General features: G+C 42.9%; 1 protein-coding gene across 5 annotated transcripts in view; it reads right to left on the bottom strand.

The window, feature by feature from the left end:
* Positions 1 to 20: 20 nt before the first annotated feature.
* The window catches only part of SMAP1 (small ArfGAP 1), a 106,364-nt gene continuing 91,569 nt past the window's right edge, over positions 21 to 14,815 (bottom strand). For 4 of the 5 annotated variants that reach the window (XM_075498173.1, XM_075498170.1, XM_075498171.1 and 1 more), the window contains 3 exons: positions 4,365 to 4,533; positions 3,393 to 3,721; positions 21 to 966 (listed from right to left, as the gene is read on the bottom strand). In XM_075498173.1, the coding sequence (XP_075354288.1) occupies positions 832 to 966; positions 3,393 to 3,721; positions 4,365 to 4,533 (633 nt within the window). In that variant the 3' untranslated portion in view covers positions 21 to 831. The remainder of the gene's footprint in view (positions 967 to 3,392; positions 3,722 to 4,364; positions 4,534 to 14,815) is intronic. The other variant, XM_075498172.1, reaches the window with a different exon arrangement.

Below are 14,815 nucleotides of genomic sequence, written 5' to 3'. Positions count from 1 at the left end.
AATATAGGGAAATAACATTTTATCATTACGAGGCACCATAAAATGTAAACACAATCACTGTCATAAACCTGGATATCTCTGCAAGGAAAAATATATCTGTTCACATTGAGTTACCTTGTATGCATATTGTGCTGCTAGTTCTCAGCATTAATACTGTGTACGTGCCTTGTGCGCCAGGTTGGATACTTTATCACAGGAAACTCAAGTGGATCAAATGCTCATTTTTAAAAGAATAAACTATTGATTTGTAGAACGACAGTAACATCCAGGTTTATCTTTCTTTCAGTAACCACATTCCCTGTTATGCACACCATAATAACATCACAGTGAAATGTATGATGAAACAAAATTTGTTTGATACACTAGAAAACATTGCCCAGTGATACATTTACATTCTATTTATATATGATTAAACATTTGTTCATACAGTACCTTCTACAGGATTACTGGGTAATTTGGGGGGGTCAGGGTTCATATTTTTGGATAGTACTAACATGATAGCTACATCCCTTATATGCAAACATTTGATCTAGAATTTTGAGGGAAAAAAAATCAGTATGTGGTTAAGCAGCTTCTTAAATATATGGTCTATGAAATCATATGCATTGTATGAAAACGCTGCCAATGATGTATAAATGAATTCTTGATCTGCTTTTCACTACATCAAATTTAAATCAATATAGACCACAACACGGTCAGTCAGTTATATTCTTAATCTGAACAGCTGGGGAAAAAGAAAAAGAGTATGTACATGGAAGGAACAGCGAAAGTAAATGCCTTTGAACAAGGAATGTTAGGTGGCTGTTCTGGGCGAGGCTTCTATTGCAACTTTCATTTCCACAGTTGTGTGCTGAGAGTCTGACCAGAGGAGCTTCCAGTCCATCCTGCCGCTGTGCTGGGGGGCTGGCCAAAGCCCATCACGTTGCTGGAACTGCTGAGATTCATTCCAGCCATTTGCTGACTCATCTGCGAAGCACACACACGAGCCTAGTTAATACTGGTGCTGAAACGCAATGCACTGCGAGCCAAAAAGCAGCCATGCTTCCTAAGCTAGCAACCCAGTCAACGTACGTTTCCCTAAAATTAGTATTTCTCAGTAAATAAATATATTGACTCAATATAAGTCTCAAAGCCGTTTTCAAGACAGCAGCTTCTCTGGAACCATTCAGTCACCATTATACATCAGCTGACTGGCTGCAGCACTGTCAAGTCAGTAGAAAACCCTCCACTAGTGAATTTACAGAGTGTGTGACAAAGGAGTCCGATGTGTCTCAGTTGATAAGAGCTTGCTTTCCAAGTTTCAAAGCTAACCAACAAAATTGTGGCAACTGGGACAACGAAACACCAAAGCAAGCAATATAGCCTTGTCTACATTTGCAGCTCCAGATCTTTTTGTTCCAGCAATATTTCTTTGGAGACCTCAAAATCTTGAGTACGCAAGTTTTTATAGAAATTGTCCATTTAGGTGGCAATCGACAAAGAATGAGGCAGATTTATAAACTTGAGTATTATCTAAATCTAACCACTCTTGCTAAAGAATCTACTCAAGATACCATAATTTCTTAGAAACAAGTGAAATCATCCACATGAAATTAAAGACGACATCTAGTTAAAGGTGGGAAAGAGTTCAAAATTCAGCACATTCACTTCAGGGATAGTGCAAAAATATTTGTACTCTCTACAAATACTTTCTAGTCACTGTACTTTTCAGTGCTCAATGTAAAAACGTTCTTCAGGCTACTCTCCCTTGCCTTCGAAAAAATGAAGGCTTATGGACAAGGCAAAAACCTAGCTGTATAGACAGAGTAAAGATGTCCCCTCTCATGAGTTTGAGAGCAAAAGAGCATTTGGAGCAATTAATAATCAGAGCTGATGAATAGGGATGGTGGATAGGCAACATTAGATTCAAGTTAGAGACAGCATTAAGTAAAAATCAGAGTTCACGTAGACACGAGCAAACAATACCAGGTTGCAAAATGAAACTGAAACACTGGTGAAGAAAATTGTTAAGTAAATGGCAAACTAATATTTTGGGGCAAAATTCAGTAGTGTGTGCTTTTGCATGTCTATTCGCAAACACAACCCATCGCTGAACATGGAAATTTTAAAAAAGCTGATGAAAATATGCTTTACCTAGTTGTTACTCTCTTCCAGAGTAGAATCCTTAAGAAGTAGACTATATAAAGCATGCTATTCTGGTCAGTAAAGCGAGCTCTCCCCCTTTCACCTGGGGCCAGAGATTAGATCACCGTTCCCTACAAACTGCGGAATGTCAGCGTACTGGTAAACATCTGATGTGCAGGATGTACAGGAACACGTTAAGAGCTTGTTCCGTGAGCCAACTTTTAATATATATTTGGTAAGAAGCATGATTTTAATTTCAAAGCTGATACAGGCCTTTTTAAAGTTAGATACCTAGAAAAAGACTGCTAGCAGTAAATCCACAGATTCTTTTCGTTTGACATTTTGAAATTCTCACCTTTAAAAAATTACTTCTCAAAGCAGAATGACAGCCTGTATTTTCAAGTAGGGGCTGTTTTATCCACGTAAGAAATGCTGCTTACCTTCATGAATGTTCACACCACAGGACTGAGCAGAACAGTAAAAACTAATATAATCCAATCTAAATAAGTCACTAAGGTTCACTTCCTGAATTACTACAGTAAGCATCATGGAATTATTCTATTGTTCTTACAATTCAAACAATAGTACGAAAAAAATAGTTCTGTCATCCATACTGAACTCCAAGGGAAACATTTAGGTTTGTTCCCCGCCCCCCAATAACCTCTCACATACCTGATTTCAAGATACTTCATGGGATAATGTACAAATATAGTACTAAGTGTACACTACTGCTTTTAGAGAACCTTTTAAACATGTTTAAGAAACTTAAAAAAATAGCACGAAAATGCTACAGATAAATAATGGGTTAGCCTAAGCAAGTTATCTACGGGAGAATGTTAGAGTGCAAAGCACTGCACATCCCACTGAAATTGATCCTGAAGGCTGTAAAGGAAAGTATTCATTGTTAATGGCTATCCTCAAGCAATTAAATTCCGCTGTGAGTTATAAGGCCGTGTTTACATTTCAGTATTTTGTAACTACAGCTAAGCTAGCTTTTTACCTGGCTAGTTCAGATGCCCGGATGAGAGCAGCTACAGAAGCAGAGAACTGAGTTTGGTCTACCTTGGCAAAATTTATTCTCTGTTTATATGTTAGTTATCTTTAATTGAATTATTCACTGATTTTTTTCCACGTGCCTCTGAGCACTTCATCGTCCAGCAGTCTGTAACTTGGCCACACCGCAACTTTCCTCCTACAGCCAAACATTTTGTACCTGAAAAGCAGCATTTTTTCTAAAGCGCTCCTGTCTGGGAATAGCAAGTCTTTACCTGAGAGAGGTTCCATTGAGCTTGCTGGGTTTGTTGCAATCCGTACTTATTTTGTGGTGTGACCATCTGTCCCACCATTCCACCTTGAGGTCCGACGACATTCTGAGGAAGTCCCATCACACCCGTTTGTGTAGTACCAGTAAATCCATTGGGCATTCCCATTCCTACCATCGTGCCTGTGCTCTGTCCCATGACTGGCACCGATTGTCCCATCATGTTTCCCATCATCCCAGTTGCTGCAGGCACAGGAACTCCCATGGCTGGAAAGCCTTGAAAATGAGTTGATGGTTGTGTGGTAAATGGCATAGAAGACGACCCCATGAACAAACCTGTACCAGAGAAGGGAAGATTTCAGCAAAAGTGTTTTGTGATTTTTCTCCCCGATCCCCACAAGTCAGAAGTGCACCAAAGTAATCTTGAAGGATAACTTTGTCCAGTTGTACGTCAGTGCTGTTAATTTAGTTTCTGGTAAAAGTAAAAAATTGCTTGAAAACTCTCAAAGGAAAGGGACTCACCACCAGAGGTGAACTGCCAAAAAGAGTTTGACAGATCCCTGTGGTGACCCAGAATCTTTTAATCACTGTATTGGAGGTCTTTGTTTTCATACAAACAGCTAAAATCAAGATATGTAAAATCAAGCTCTGTACTGATCCTGGCAGCCTGCGGTTTGCACAGTGAAGACTCAGACCTTAAGCGATGAATTAGACAGCAGAAGCTGAATTCACAAATCTTTCAGTAAATTGTATGCTTGATAATTTGAACAGCTATAAATAAATTAAAATCACACACTTTTTTTTCTTTTTCTGTATTACATTTCAGTAATTTTCTCATTTTTATAAATGGCAAAAGTAAAAATCTTCATTTGAATATAGATAGCTGGGTACCCAACCTTAGTTTTATACTTGTAGGAGATAACTATTCGAGGTAAAGCTTAAAATAGGACTGCAAAGAAACCTTTACAAAATTATTTACCCGGAGCATTTTGCTGCTGCATGGTTCCTGTGCCATACAGTGATAAGATGGAGTCTTTGGAGAGTTGTTTCTTTGCCGACTCTTCGGATTTTGTTGTTTGCTCAGTGAATAGATCAAGGTCCCCAGATGCCGCAGACAAGGTGGCAGCTGCTGGTTTAGTGGAAGTGCTCTGGGAAATAAAGGTGAAGACAGACTACTGAATGAAACCGGCAAAAGATGTTACGTTAAATATTTACTGCACATCCTCGCTCCTGAACCAAATAAAACCCAGTTCATTTACAGAAATTAACTTTAAGTAAATGAGGATTTCAAAAGGTGTGGTATGACCACAGACAAAAAAGCCATACATACGATACGGAAAGAAAACCAGACGGAGGTTACAAAACACACAAAACTAAAACCAGCTCCAGCGCGTACACACACAGATTACTCATTCCTGTTGCTCCTACATTTTTTGTCAGTGAGAAGCATAAATCATGAGCTGTAGTTAGATTATGAAAAATAATTAGGAAATCAGTAAGGAGATTACAATTCACATCTCATTAATCCTCTCATAGGCAGAATAGATTAGAGAAGAGCTAAAACAAAAGACTAAGTGCTTTGGAATACACTACTACCACTAAGATGAACAGTATTTTTGGAGAAAAGGCAAAAGTAAAACTTCAGTTGATCTACTTAAAGTAATAACATTTCTAAAATACATTGTTTATAATTGGCTTAGAGTTCTTTAAGCACGTTTCATTTATTGAGAAAGCCTAATTATCTAAAACTTACCATAGTCTAGGACTGAAAAACTAAAATACACACAGGCTGTCAGGCTTTTTATTGCTCTTGCACCAAAATGTTTTGTAAGCAAACTACATGCAGGTGTCTTTCAGTGCTGTTACTTTGCTGCTCGTACAGGTACGGTTCCATATGGGGGCTTGCTTAGGTAACTAGCCAATACACTGCACTCTTGTTATGTTTCTTAAAATACACAACTCATCCTGTTACCAGTGGGAACTTTTAATGCAAAGCAACTGTATATGCATTGAAAAAGAGCCAGGATTACAATGCACACCTGAATTATGGCCTTATTTTAGTCCAGCTAATGATCCCCAACTGCTTAGCATACACCTGCCTAATCCCACAGCACGTTTTGAGTTTCAACTCTTTCCTACACTGAAGGAAAGTCCTCCTTGCACTACCACTGTGAGCGGGCTGGATCTGCAACCAGGTCCCTGTTTACTGTCATCGCATACCAAAGTTTATCAGACAGACAAGAAGCCACCACAGCATACGCAGATACGGTAACACACCTATATTCTGGCTTAAAGCAACAACCTCCAAACTTTTCCTGGTTTTGCTGGCAGGCTGCTGACTAGGGCCTGAAAAGTCCACTACGATCACACTGGATTTGTACAAACACCACAGTACAAACATTCAATATGCAGCTTCAGAAACACATCTGACTCCTCAAGTGCTAAAAAGCTCTCGAAAAGCTAAAAAGCTCAATGTTATAAATTGGAGGGGAAACAAGCCCCGCAAAACAATTCTGGTACCAACTAAATTGGCCAGAAACCACCAGGAGAGAGTGCAGATTCACTCTCTCCTGGTGATTGATGGTGCAACATCTCCAAAACTGCTGTGGAAAGGGAAGAGAAAAAGAACAAGAAATGGAAACTCTGTGGCAACTGAAACCCTTGCATTTATAGAACAGACAATTTGGGCCAAGGTCACTAGACCTTAGTAAGCAACAAAAGGTAGGGTGATGGCACTACAAAGGGAAAGCAGACAGACCAAGACCAGGAATTGTTCAACTCCTATGACACCTTCTCTCTGGCCAATGTACGCTTAAACTACCAACTTCCTTACGTACATATTACAAAAGCTACTGCCCCTTGCTTATTACTGACAAAAATTTCTGATTGCAAAGCAAAATTGAAGTTTTTTAATGGGTAGTAAGGAGCCCTCTCCATTTGAGACAACTCTTTGTCAGTGTGGCACAACCAGTCTTTGAAAATACCAGAGTCAGATTTAATAATGCATTCAGGTAAAAGCCCATCCTAAACAGCAGGATTTGTTTTACCGTGCATATACCCAGAAGTCCCATTATTGAATTATTCCATATTGACATGGTCCTACTATGGCATCTGCCTAAGACAGCCTCTGTACCACAGCCGTGCTCAGCAGACTGGAGAAGTACACGTAAGCAGGGGAAGCGAGTTAACAGAGGCGGCTTCCTCTGCTGCTTGTAAGGAAGGGTTTTGGTTTTCTCTAGAAGGGAGAAGAGCAGACGTGTCTGGGGTGGTGGTTGTTGGGGATTTTTTAAATAAATAATAGCGTCAGAGAAACCATTCTCATCTGGGATGAACCACAGTTTGGAGTGTCTCCAGACCTATGAAATACTGTTACTACAGGTGCTTTAATGAAATAAAGCAAACCACTACATGCGTGCACAGAAGAGAAGGGAGAGCCGAGGACCTGGAGGACTGATCATCTGTTATATTTACGTCATGAGATTAAATGTTCATTTAACACCTCTTCGTTCAGTTTTTGGAACATTCTGAGAGGAGCCAAAGCACTGAACAAGCACTCCCCGACGTGTTCACAAGCTAAATAAATGGAAGGTAATGCAAAACACATGGCAAGAAAACAGCAGGTGGCATTCAAGTAAAAAACCCAAACAACAACATTGACATGATTTTCACATATCTAACATTCTCATGCTACTCAAGACATCTGTAAAAACACGCCTGGCATACATACAATAGTTTTCCTTTAGAAAGGCTACGTGTCGTGCTTTCAGTCAGTCATTATACCAGAACTAAATGCTTATCAGGTGGTTGGGGAACATACTGCTGAGCGGTTTCATGATGTTAGTGTAACAGAGTTTTTCAGAACTATGAGAAGTCATCTCCAATACGCTTTATGTTTAAACATAAATAATTTTGTCATCAATAGCTTATGTATTACCTGTAAAAGCTACTACCTAACCAAAGGAAGTTTTCACTGTGAAATATTGGTCAGATGTGTCAGGACCACAAATACAGTAGCTGAATCCATCGCTTCATACTTGCCATCTGACTACACGAATAGCATGTGGCTGACAAGTTTAGATTAATGCATGAGACTAAAAATAAGCATTTTCATTTTGGCTTTTAATTCCCAAAAGACTGCAAAACACCAGATAAAGGTCATGACATCCTCAATGTTTTAAGTTGGTCTGACAGTTGTAGCAGTGCAGATGGCTTTTGTCCATTGCCTGTGGTCCTGTCACTGGGCACCACTGGAAAGAGCCTGGCTCCGTCCTCTTTGCACCCTCCCATCACTTATTTATATACATGGGTGAGATCCCCCTGAGAGAGCAGCCCCAGCTCTCTCAGCCTCTCCTCATAGGAGAGATGCTCCAGTCCCTTCCTCATCTTAGCGGCCCTTTGTTGGACTCTCTCCAGTATGTCCGTGTCTCTCTCCTACTGGGGAGCCCAGAATCAGACACAGCACCCCAGGGATCAAGGTGAGGCTGACTGGCCTGCAGTTCCCTGGGTCCTTCTTCTTGTCCTTCTGTGACAGGTACGCTTCACGCCCCCCTCCCCACCTCTGATAAAGATGGGAGCTTTTGGCATGGCGATCACTGGCTTTTCCCGCCTTTCATGCTCTGCTGTGCCCCCAGGCACGTACACACCTCGGCAGGGGGAGCAGGAGAGGTGGGACCCCTTGGTCACCAGTCGGGTCCACAGCCAGTGAGGCTCCTTGGCTTGGAGAAGCTTCTAGATCATCACCAATTATGACCACAGCTCAGATCCAACCCAGGGTATAAATGGGGTGCTGCCAGAGACCCCCTTTGAGTGTGGTCTTCTCGGAGCAGTGGGCCTGTGTTTGGGACCTCTCCCCATGGACTGGGACACCACATGAGGAAACTTCCCAGGACTGAGTGCCCTCACCTCCTTTGGTGAGTGATTTCTTCTGGATGTATCCTTGAGTGCAAATCCAGTCCCTCTTCAGTCCTCAGGTACCTCCAGTCCTCAGGCACCTCTCCCAGTCACCATGATCATTCAAAGATTATCAGGAGTGGCCTCATAAAGACATCAGCCAGCTCCCTCTGCACTCAGGGGTGCATCCCATCAGGGCCATGATCTGTGTCCAGTTTGCTTAAGTATTCCCTGACCTGATCCTCGTTCACCAAGGGTATGTCTTCTTTGCTCCAGCCTTTCCCCCTAGTCTCCGGGGCCTGGGATTCTTGAATGCTGGTCTTGCTAGCAAAGACTGAGGCAAAGAAGGCATTCAGTACCTCAGCCTTTTATATGTACATGTCCTGTTGTCCACCAGGGCCCCTGCCCCTTTCACAATGGGCCCCCATTTCCCCTACTCTTCCTTTTGTCACCTATGTACTTATAAGTCCTTCCGTTGCCTTTGACATCCCTCGCCAGCTTCCACTCCAGTTGGGCTTTGGCTTTCCTAACCCCATCCCTGGATGCTCAGACAGTGTCTCTGTATTCCCCCCAGGCTACCTCTCCCTGCTTCCACCTTCTGTATGCTTCCTTTTTGTGTTCTGCGTTTGGCAGGAGCTTGTTGTTCATCCATGCAGGCCTCCTGGTGTCTTCTGTCTGACTTCCTGCTCATTGGGATGGACCGCTCTTGAGCTTGGAGGTGGTGATCCTTGAATATCAACCAGCTTCCTTGGGCTTCTCTTCCCTCCAGGATCTTATTGCATGGGACTCTTTCAAGCAGATCCCTGAAGAGGCCACAGTCTGCTCTCCTGAAGTCCAGGCTTGTGATCTTGCTTTTTGCCCTGCTCCCTCCTCTCAGGATCCTCAACTCCACCATCTCCTGGTCGCTGCAGCCAAGGCTGCCTTCAACCTTCACATCCCCAATGAGCTCTTTCTTGTTTGCAAGCGTGAGGTCCAGCAGAGCAATCCCTCCTCGTTGGCTCCTCTGTCACTTGGGTCAGGAAGTTGTCATCAATGCTCTCCAAGAACCTCCTGGATTGCTTATGTCCTGCTGTGTTGTCCCTCCAGCAAATACTGGGGTGGCTGAAGTACCACATGAGAACCAGGGCCTGTGAGTGTGAGGCTGCTCCTAGCTGTCTGCAGAAGGCCTCATCCACTTGTTCTTCCTGGTCAGGCAGCCTATAGCAGACACCCAATACAATGTCACCCATACCTCTGTGCTCTTAAGTCCTTACCCATAAGCTCTCAGCTGGCTCATCATCCATCCCCAGGCAGAGCTCCATGCATTCCAGCTGTTCTCTCACATCAAGGACAACTCCACCTCCTTGCCTTCCCAGCCTGTCCTTCCTAAAGAGCCTGTGTCCCTCCCATGACTGCAGGACTCCAGTCATGGGAGCCATCCCACCACATGTCCGTGATCCCAACAAGATCATAACCCTGCAACAACACACAGATCTCCAGTTTCTCATGTTGATTCCCCATGCTGCGTGCATTAGTGTACAGACACTTCAGTGCACCTGTAGAGATGCCCCAGCATGCTGATTTCCCCAAAGGGGTCAGTCTGGTGGCTTTTTCCATAATGGTGCCTTCTAGATACTTCCTTGCTTACATGCAAATACTTGAGGTGACACCAGCTAAAATCTGTTTCTTTGATTCTCTGTTCCCTTTCTTTCACATCACTGCAGGCCCTTTGTCAACCCTGTCCATCACTTCCTCACAGTCCTGCTGTAACTTCCTCACTGCCCCTAGTTTAAAGCCCTCCTTACCAGGTCAGCCATCCTGCTGGCAAAGATACCGTTGCCCTGCTTAGTGAGGTGGATCCATTTCTCCCAAGCAGATGCTGATCCTCAAACAGGGTCCCACAGTCAGAGAAACTAAAACCCTCTTGCCATCACCAGCTCTGCAATCAACTGTTGGCACGCAGTTTCGGTGCTCTCTGCCTTACACTCTTTCCCTTCACTGGCACGATTGAGGAGCACGACCCGGGCCCCTATACGGCTCACTACCACCCCCAGAGCTCTGTAGTCAACTCTCCGCTCAAGGTTGACCCTGCCAGTGCCCACATGGAAGAACAGCAAGGGGTACGAGAGGGCTGGACAAGCTTCAGCACTCCCTTCGCAATGTTCCAGATCCAAGCCCCTGGCAGGCAAACTTCTCTAGACAACAAGTCAAGTCAGCAGATGGGTGCCTCTGTCCCCCGCAGCAGGGAGTTGCCCACTACTATCACTTGCCGCTTCATCCTGGTGGCCTTGCACAGCTCAACATCAGTTGCCTCACATGCTTCACATGAAAGCACCTCTTCATCTTTGAGGGCAGTGAACCAGTTCCATAGCTGCAAGTCTTCAGGTGGAGCTGGAGCCACTTCCTCAGTGCCAGAAGTCACCAGCTTCCATTCTTCACCTTCCCCAGAGTTTGCACTTACCGCTCTGCCAGGAGAAGACTCTGCCCGTGTCTCCACTGCAGTTGAGGTCCGGGGCTCTTGAAGCTGCTGTGTCTCTAACAAGATCCTGTCTGTCTCTCAGACTCTCTGATGTTGCACAGCCTGCTCACTTCCTGCCATAACTCCTCCACCTGATGATACAGCTATTGAAGAACAGAACACCTTCTGCGGGAAAGAAGGCCATCTCTTGTGGCCTCACGGAGAGGCTCCAGGCACTCCCCACAGCCTGTGACTTGCAGGGCTGCATCCACCATCTGAAGCTCTGTCTGGGTCAAAGCCTCTGCCCTGGCAGGGACAGCTGCTCCAACATCTGCAAATTGAAAGAGAGGTGGCAGCAGTGGAAATGAAAGAGGGAAGTGGACGGTGGGACACATGCAGTTGAGTGAAGGACCGCAGAAGAGAAAATGGCACACGTGCGCTTTCCTGCTACCTGCAGGTCTCTGGCACTGGCTGGTATCTTGTAGGTAAGCAGGGATGGGCTGTAGAAAAGCCAGGCCTCTACTGTTTCTCATTTATATGGTGATAAGTAATGGCCCCACATAACATTTTCAATTTCTCCCTGCTGACTGGAAAAGCTACCTGCACTCCAGGGAAACAGGTAAAACACAGCCCAGCACATCATTATTCTTATGTAAGCAGGCAAGGCAGTACACTATTCAGGTCTTAAATCCTGTGTACAATTCCTATCCTTTTTATCTTTGCGGTGTCAATGGACTTGCTGGTTATTTCAACTCTTCCTGGGTTTGATTTTGCATATTTTGTTTTTAGGCATCTAGACTGTTCCACTAAAAAACATCAACTGTTATTTCCTGGTAATAACTGATGAGGAAACGAGCACTCAACTATATTCAGTTCACAGAATCAAAGAAAAACACGAAGAAATCTCATCTGTTCTCTTGCTTTAAGGAATTATCAGCAATACCTGAAAAAGTCAGATGAAGATTTCTATCACTGTCTCAGGTGATACACAAGAACATAATTATCCTTAAAATAAGATTAAAAATTCAAATGTATTTCTTTCTGTACGTCCAGTGCTCGTGGCAAACAATGTAGCATTTTCTTTGCAATCAACCTTTTCTAGGCTTGAAAACATTTATCTCCCCTGCATCCTCATTTCTAACTCTTTCTTCAGATTTCCCTTCTCTAGAACTTAAAATAATTTCCCCTTCCTCTAGACTCTGTCCAGCTGGTCCATTCTGGTTTTGAAGTATGATGCGGACTCTTTCACTGTGTTCCACCTAGGGCATTTCCAGCACCAAAGAGAAGATAATCATAGAATCACACAATGGTTTGGGTTGGAAGGGACCTTAAAGATCATCTAGCCAAACCCCTCTGCCATGGGCAGGGACACCTTCCACTAGATCAGGTTGCTCAAAGCCTTATCCAGCCTGGCCTTGAACACTTCTAGGGAGGGGGCATTCACAACTTCTCTGGGCAACCTGTTCCCGTTTCTCACCACCCTCACAGTAAAGAATTTCTTCCTAATACCTAATCTAAATCTACCCTCTTTCAGTTTAAAACCGCTACCCCTTGTCCTATCACTACACTCTTTGATAAAGAGTTCCTCCCTATCTTTCCTATAGACTCCCTTTAAGTACTGAAAGGCTGCTATAAGGTCTCCCCACAGCCTTCTCTTCTTCAGGCTGAACAACCCCAGCTCTCTCAGCCTGTCCTCGCAGGAGAGGTGCTCCAACTCCTGATCATCTTCATGGCCCTCATTTGGACCCGCTCAAGCAGATCCATGTCTTTCCAATGTTGGGGGCCCCAGCACTGGATGCAGTACTCCAGGTGAGGTCTCAGAGACCTCACCTCTACTCAGCAGAGTAGAGGCAGAATCACCTCCCTCGACCTGCTGGCCACACTTCTTTTGATGCCGCCCAGGATACGGTTGGCCTTCTGGGCTACGAGCGCACATTGCCGGCTCATGTCCAGCTTTTCATCCACCAGTAGCCCCAAGTCCTTCTCCGCAGGGCTGCTCTCAATCTAGTCATCGCCCAGCCTGTATCCATGTTTGGGATTGGCCCAACCCAGATGAAGGTATTAAACTTTAGCTTTCAGATATCTCAAAATTTAGGGAGGGGTAAAATAAACATAAACAGAAGCTACAAACAAGTCAACTGATCATATTAGGACTAAATAGCTCTCCAGTAAGATCATGCTTAAATAACATTCACAGTAAAGCAAACTTCTGAAATAACTCATTTTTTCCATAAAAACTGAGGACTTCAACACATTATCATCACCACAATTTGTTAACAAGTTGAAGCTTGTCTGCTGATCTATGGCAACCATGCTAGGTACACATACCTGGCCTCAGGGGAAAATGAGTATTTAAGAACATCTAGTTATCTAAAACATACTACTACTTTACATGAAAGCTTGTCAGGCATGAATTATGAAGAACATATACCATCTCTACAAAAATATGTTTTTGTAGCCACTGAACCAATTCTCAGCTCCCAATACAATTCAAATCAGGCACACATGCACACACAAACATAATCCAAAAAAATTTAAGTTGACTGGATTTTAGTATGCTGCTTGGAGAAAGACTTACATTAAATGTTTCTGTGAATTAATACTTTCAAACTTAACACCTCACAGTTCTCCCTTTCTCCCCCTCCCTACAAGTTCCAGTGAAGAATGAAGATCACACTTTTGCTGGAAGACATACCCATACAAAGTCTGAAATTAACATCTGGCTAAAACAATTTAGGAAATTATTTTAAGTATAGCTAAGAATGACAGACCTTTGTTCAGTTCCTATACAATGTTTGGCAACAAAAAACTTGGTTCTAATAGCTATAGTTTAACTATGCTCACTTCACATGAAACAGTGTTGCTAAACATACAAAATGTCTTCTTTTCCTTTTTTCTGTCCATGAATACTGCATAATGAGTAAATTTATAGCATATGCCTTTTATCTAGCTTTACAGTAGGACTGGTTAAGTTAACTCTTCTTTAACCCCCTTGAGTTTGCTAATAGGCAAAATTCTAGAAAAAAAGCTACTCATTCACATATTGTTCTTTACCAGTCCTTTACAAATTCAACCATTTTTATTAGCATCCAGCTATACAGAATAGTAGGAAGAAATATTCTAAGTGCTTTTGAAAACTGTAATAAAGACACATATCTGAAAGCAGAGTAAAAGTGCACACACTCCTGAATGCTCAAGTCACATTTGAAAAAGGAAAACCAAATGCTTTTGTTTTCATTTGAGAATCATGTCTTGGCTACGTCAATGGTCATAAATCCTGAGGTTTGCAGACATCACGCTGTTTCAGTCTCATAATAAAACATTCAAACAGACATTTCTGTGCTCCACAGTGCCATAAAAACATATGCATTTAGTACTATATGCTGACTTTCAGGTTAAGCTAGAAAAGAAAAGCAATCCTGTGAAAAACCAACAGTCATACACTGCTTCCACAAATCAGTTTGAGGAACACCATTAAATTCCCTTCTCTTTCAATGTTCACAAATCCCACTGTGGTATCTCAGAAGGACCTACTATGCAGAGCATCATGGTAAATATCTCTGAGTGAGAAAGCAAGCCACACTATTCCACATTTGATCCCTTTGTCTACTTAACTTTTTTAATTCAATGCATTCTCTTAATAGATATTCAAACAAGTACTACTCACCTCACCTTAAGAACTGGCCATGGATTTCTTCTCTAAATTTTCCAAACCCAAATGTAGGAACTGAATGTTAGGGTTACTCAACCGTTGGACTGAGTTCATGCCCCCTTTCCCATTTGCAGTCTCACACAAAATAATTACACTGCTTTTTTACTTCAAGAAATAAAGCAGACTGAGTCCTTAAAATCTCTCACTATGAAGCATCATTTCCAGTTTCCAATATTCTCCTGACTCTCCTCTGAATCCCATACAACTTTTATCCATACTACAAGGTGAAAGATCTTGCAAAACACTCATACTGCTGCCAAATGAGAGGCACCCTCCACTGCTGCCCAGCATCAGTTCCTAGACTAGACACCACCATCCTGAAATGCAAGACCTCCATGGCCTTTTTAATCCTAAAGCAAAAGAGAATATTCCCTTTGTCCCAGTTTACCAA

The sequence above is a fragment of the Mycteria americana genome, chromosome 3 (genome assembly GCF_035582795.1).
Source record: "Mycteria americana isolate JAX WOST 10 ecotype Jacksonville Zoo and Gardens chromosome 3, USCA_MyAme_1.0, whole genome shotgun sequence".
NCBI classification, from domain to species: domain Eukaryota; kingdom Metazoa; phylum Chordata; class Aves; order Ciconiiformes; family Ciconiidae; genus Mycteria; species Mycteria americana.
Note: the sequence above shows the minus strand (reverse complement) of the source record. Positions and strands in the feature narration are given on the sequence as shown.